Raw genomic sequence first — 5006 nt, 5'->3', positions numbered from 1 at the left:
AAGTCGAACCCAAACACACACTTAGTCACTGTTAGCGTGCAATATAATTCAGTAATTTACCATATCCAACATTATAAAGCTAAGATGCACCAGATTCGTGCTTAGTGCTTACAAAAAGGTCTTCCATGTTGCTTGTAGTATCTGTTAGCGTCCATTTTATATTTGACTACTACATCCTAGAGTTCGATTCATTTACTAAAGCTTATCTATTTATTTTAAACAACCCCAAGGGATTAGTTTAGTGAGTCTTAAGTTCTCATGAAATCGTGGGTAGTTAATTAAACTAGTAAAGTTTTTTGTTATTAAATAAGAGATTTAGGGTTCAAACCCATATATACCAAAAATCAATATGGTTTCTTGGCATGATAATAAAAGAAAAATTATTAGGAAGCAACATATGTAAGCCCTGCATTAAAGTATTAAAGTCAATGTAGGTTGGAGGAATCTATGGACAAGATAATAGGATACTTATTGCTCCAGCCTCTCTTATAACCACTTTTTGTCTTTTATTAATCTAATCTATATTATATACTCTATAATTTTATGCCAAACAAATTTTGTACAAGCAAGTGATTCTGGTTGACAAATTATGAATTTTTTGAATAAAGTAGAAGCAGAAAAAAAAACCTTCATGATGTAACTTGCTTAATGTGAGGATGACTATTGCATATAAAATACAATGAAAATATGTACCTCTGTCCCTTACGAGCAGAGATCAAAATGATTATTTCCCTTTTTGCTATGACTTTCTTACCTAGTTTAAGCTCATAAATCTATTTGGACTCTAACAAGATGATGTCCAATGTACTAGACCATTGCTCCAAGGCCTGGGTGTCAGTAAATTTTACTTTCAAATTCAAGTGCTCCAATCTTGCCAGTATTCTTCAGACTCTCATTTGAACTGTTTTGGCATTCTTTGTTGACAATAATGTCGGTAAGTTTACAAGGCTCAGCCTCTTCCAGCATCTGAACTACCATTCTCATGGAGGGCCTTAGACTTGGAAGTTTTGATGTGCAGTGGACTGCTATTCTCATCACTTTGATTGCATCTTCCTTGAGGGCTTCTGAGATGGTTGAGTCTACTAAGTCAAGCACACTCTCTTTATTACTGATTTTGCTGCGTACCCAGTCGACTATGTCCTTGTTTTCTCCAAACTCAGGCTCAATCGGCCTCTTTCCCATGACCAGCTCCAATAGGACCACCCCAAAGCTGTAGACATCACTCTTCTCATTTACCTTGTATGTGTATGCATATTCTTCACCACCAAAATAAGAAGAAAAACAATCAGTTTTCATATGAACAGCAATTTGGCCAATGCTAGACCTAATGTGTTTTTGGAAATCTCATATCCTATTAGTCATCTTAACTTTGATCCAAATAAGTTTTCAAGCCACTAGGAGTTCATGATACAAGAATTAAAAAAGTAAAGGACTATAGAAGAGCTAGCTAGACTTCGGTATTAATCACCAAGAAAAAGAGGCAAAGAAAAATGGACACACTGCTTAAGAGACTAGTATCTTTTAAAAAAAACTACCTTTCCCTTAAAAATTAGCTTGTTTCTTGAGCAATGAGCATTTGTATGTTTTCCTTTTTCATTCTCTTTTGATTATTGGGAGAATGCAACAAAGGAGAGAAGAAACTTACCAGGAGCCATGTATCCAAGTGTCCCAGCAATGACATGGGTCCAGTCCCCTCCAGTAGCCTGCACAATCTTAGCTAACCCAAAATCAGCAATCTTTGGCTTCCAATCCCCATCCAGCAAAATATTGCTGGATTTCACATCACGGTGTATCACCGGTCTATCACACCCATGATGAAGATACTCCAATCCTCTAGCAGCCCCCAATGCAATCTCATACCTCACCTCCCATCCCATCTCCATCTTCCTACTACAATTGTGCAGCCGATCCCACAAGCTCCCATTGGGCAAGTACTCATATACCAGAAGATTACTGTCCTCACTTGTGATACTACAGTATAGCTTCACCACATTGATGTGCCTCACAGAGCTCAATGTGGCCACCTCGGCCTCAAATTCAGCAGACCGGATATTCCTTTTTGTTAGCATAGCTGAGCTGCTTTGCCAGTTTTTCCGGTCACCCGAATCTGATATCCAAATGTGCTTTACAGCAACTTCTTTACCATCAGTTAATTCAACCCTGTACACATTCCCTGACCCTCCTTTACCAATCTGATTCTCCTTTTTGATGCCATCAATGATCTCTTTCTCTGTGAAGGTAAGTATGTGATAAGGCTTCATATCCCAAGAATTAGACTTCAATGGGCTATCAAGATTTTTATGTCTTAGCTTGACACATAGGCAACACACTAGTACAAGAAGCAGAATCACAGCTCCAGCAATTAAACAGGATACCAGTGTCCCGAGGTGGCTCCGTGTGCTGGTGGACCCTGATGAACATGGCTGGAAATGCTTTAAATTCTGACTACATAAGCCTGGATTTCCATTAAAGCTGGTACTGAAGGCTAGGATGGATAGAGAGTCGGGAATATGGCCAATCAACCGATTGTTTGATAGGTCAAGAAGGGTTAATCTCAGTGATGACAAACTGGTAGGAATTTCACCAGAAAGTTCGTTATTGGACAAGTTCAAGGAATTGAGATTAGGCAAATGTCCAAGACTTGCTGGAATGTTGCCTGAAAGTTTATTGCCAGACAGGTTTATTTCACTGAGGGAAACACATGAGCCTAATGAGTCCGGTATATAACCAGAGAACATGTTTTCATCTAAATAAATATTGCCTAGTGTCTTCAATCTACCAATTGTTTCCGGAATTTGACCCGAAAATTGATTTGAACTCAGCTTTAATGATACTAATGATGAAGCTTCGGAAATTGCCAATGGTAATTCACCAGAGAAGCGATTGTTATTTAGAAATAATTGTGCAAGAGATTTAGCATTACCTACATTAGATGCCACAGGACCTTCAAATTGATTCATAGAAAGATCAAATATGGTTAAGTTCGGCAAGCTCCATATCCCAGCCGGAACAACACCCGAAAGAGAATTGTTATTTACTCTTACACGTATCAAAGACAAGCAATTAGCATAGCTTTCTGGGATTCCACCAGTGAACTTGTTCTGCATCACAATCAGGGCAATCATTATACCATTCTTGCACATATCAGGAGGTATAGGACCCGTCAAAAAATTCTCTGCAACATCAATGTAAAAAAAGTCCGCTAAAGAGCCAAGCTTTTGAGGTAAAGGACCAGTGAACTTGTTCCTGTAGAGTGAAAAATTACTGAGGTTCTTGAACTCCCCGATCTCTTCAGGTACCTCCCCAGTGAACTGGTTCTCAAAGAGTTGTAAAGAAACAATGTTTGTCAAGAATCCCACCTCAGAAATACTGCCTTGGAGGTTATTACGACTCATATCAAGGTTCTCAAGACTAGTAAGATTTCCAAATCCAACTGGGAGTTTCCCTGTCAATGAATTTTTGTAAAGCTCAAGTTGTAGAAGGTTCTTGAGTTTTCCAATATCAGCTGGGATTTCACCAGTCAATTGGTTACAAGAAAGCTCAAGATTTATGAGCTGAGTAAGGTTTCCAAGACCTTCTGGAATTGGTCCTGTAAGGCTGCAGTTTGAGAGGTAAAGCCAGTACAATTTCTCAAGCTTAAAGACTTCCACAGGAAAAGTACTTGGTTCAAAGAAATTGTCACCAAGGCTTAAGAAAGTGAGACTCGTAAGATTTTCCAATGATCTCCATGGAAATGGCCCAGAAAACCCGCTGTTGTTCAAATTCAAGAACTCTAGTTTGCTCAAAGGAGACAAGTCAGGGACTTTTCCAGAAAATTTATTCAAACCCAGGTCCAAGTATTGCAAACTAGTACAATTCTTCAAGTCCTCAGTGATGGTACCGTACAAAAAATTGGACCCCAGAGAGAGTTTCTCAAGAGACTGAAGCGAGCATATTGAATCAAATGGAAGAATCCCATATAGATTTTGTTGGGGAAGATTGATTTCTCTGACAAGTCCATTGGAGTTGCATGCAATCCCGGTGAAATTGCATAAGGAGTAGGCTTGTGTCCATGAACTGAAAACATGATTGGTATCTGGGTTCTGGACAGCAGACTTGAATTGAAGAAGTGAATTAAGCTCACTGGATTTGGAGAATGATATCAGGCTGAGAAAGCATAGAAAGAGAAGCAATAAAACCGGCCTCAGCTGGAAAAATTGGTTGGATAACATGGCCAGAATGAATCCAAAGAGGTGGTGGTGGTGGTGATTTTGGTTTGGTCTATGAGTCAGTGTTGTAGTAAGAGGAATGTGGAAACGCAAAGAATACTAGGACAAGTAGGAGAGTTGATTATAGCACGAGGGCGGCATGAAATTTTGAACATAGTTGAAGTTTTTCATCTCTCATGTGACTCTGAGTGCGGTTGGAGAGGAGAATTTTGGTACGCAAGGCAAGGTTGGCATGTTTCGGTAAAAGGTTGTTGGGTGTCCCGTGATTTTGAAGCAGGATGCACCGAAAGAAGAGAAAATTACCGAAGGAATATGACATATTAGTTATTACACTTCCTCAATCTGTGGTCCAGCGACCCCCACAGGATAGATTTTTAATTTCCAATTCATGCACAAGCCCAATTTATTTCCTTATAGTTAGAATGCTCTTTCACCGATCCAATTTTTTCCTACTCAATTTCTTTATGTCTGACTTTTTTATTTTGTCGTGGTATAGGATAGCCATCTTCTACTTCCTGCGATTCAAAACTTGGACTTGGAGTCAGTGACAGCAAAGAAATCCCAAAAGGTAAAGGCCAAAATAGATCATATCAAAAAGAAAAAATGAATCTTACGTTGTGTTCAAGGCCACTGGCATTGACCCAAAGAACGAAATTATTGAAAGCATTTTGAAATGGTTGTGGTGTGTTTCCACGTAACTACGAGGCTCATTCCACGTAGTAGCTGGGCAACTAGGCATGGAGAGCTGAGGTAAGTCAATCTTGGTGGCCGTCGAATTCCACACTTGGCTCTCTGCAT

General features: G+C 39.3%; 1 protein-coding gene across 1 annotated transcript; it reads right to left on the bottom strand.

The window, feature by feature from the left end:
- Positions 1-612: 612 nt before the first annotated feature.
- Positions 613-4680, bottom strand: LOC126704620 (receptor-like protein kinase 7). Its single transcript, XM_050403657.1, has 2 exons — positions 1646-4680; positions 613-1256 (listed from the first exon to the last, which is right to left on the bottom strand). The coding sequence occupies exons 1-2, from the start codon at positions 4209-4211 to the stop codon at positions 835-837; spliced, it is 2988 nt and encodes a 995-aa protein (XP_050259614.1). The 5' UTR covers positions 4212-4680; the 3' UTR covers positions 613-834.
- Positions 4681-5006: the final 326 nt, after the last annotated feature.

The sequence above is a fragment of the Quercus robur genome, chromosome 11 (genome assembly GCF_932294415.1).
Source record: "Quercus robur chromosome 11, dhQueRobu3.1, whole genome shotgun sequence".
Taxonomy (NCBI): Eukaryota; Viridiplantae; Streptophyta; class Magnoliopsida; order Fagales; family Fagaceae; genus Quercus; species Quercus robur.
This window is presented reverse-complemented; position numbering and strand designations above follow the sequence as displayed.

Bases quoted from the DNA above. Each gene is read 5' to 3' on its own strand.
- LOC126704620 (XM_050403657.1), bottom strand. From the start codon at position 4,211: ATGTTATCCAACCAATTTTTCCAGCTGAGGCCGGTTTTATTGCTTCTC. The intron at 1,257-1,645 runs GTAAGTTTCTTC...TTGGTGGTGAAG, and splicing joins ACTTGGATACATGGCTCCTG to AATATGCATACACATACAAG.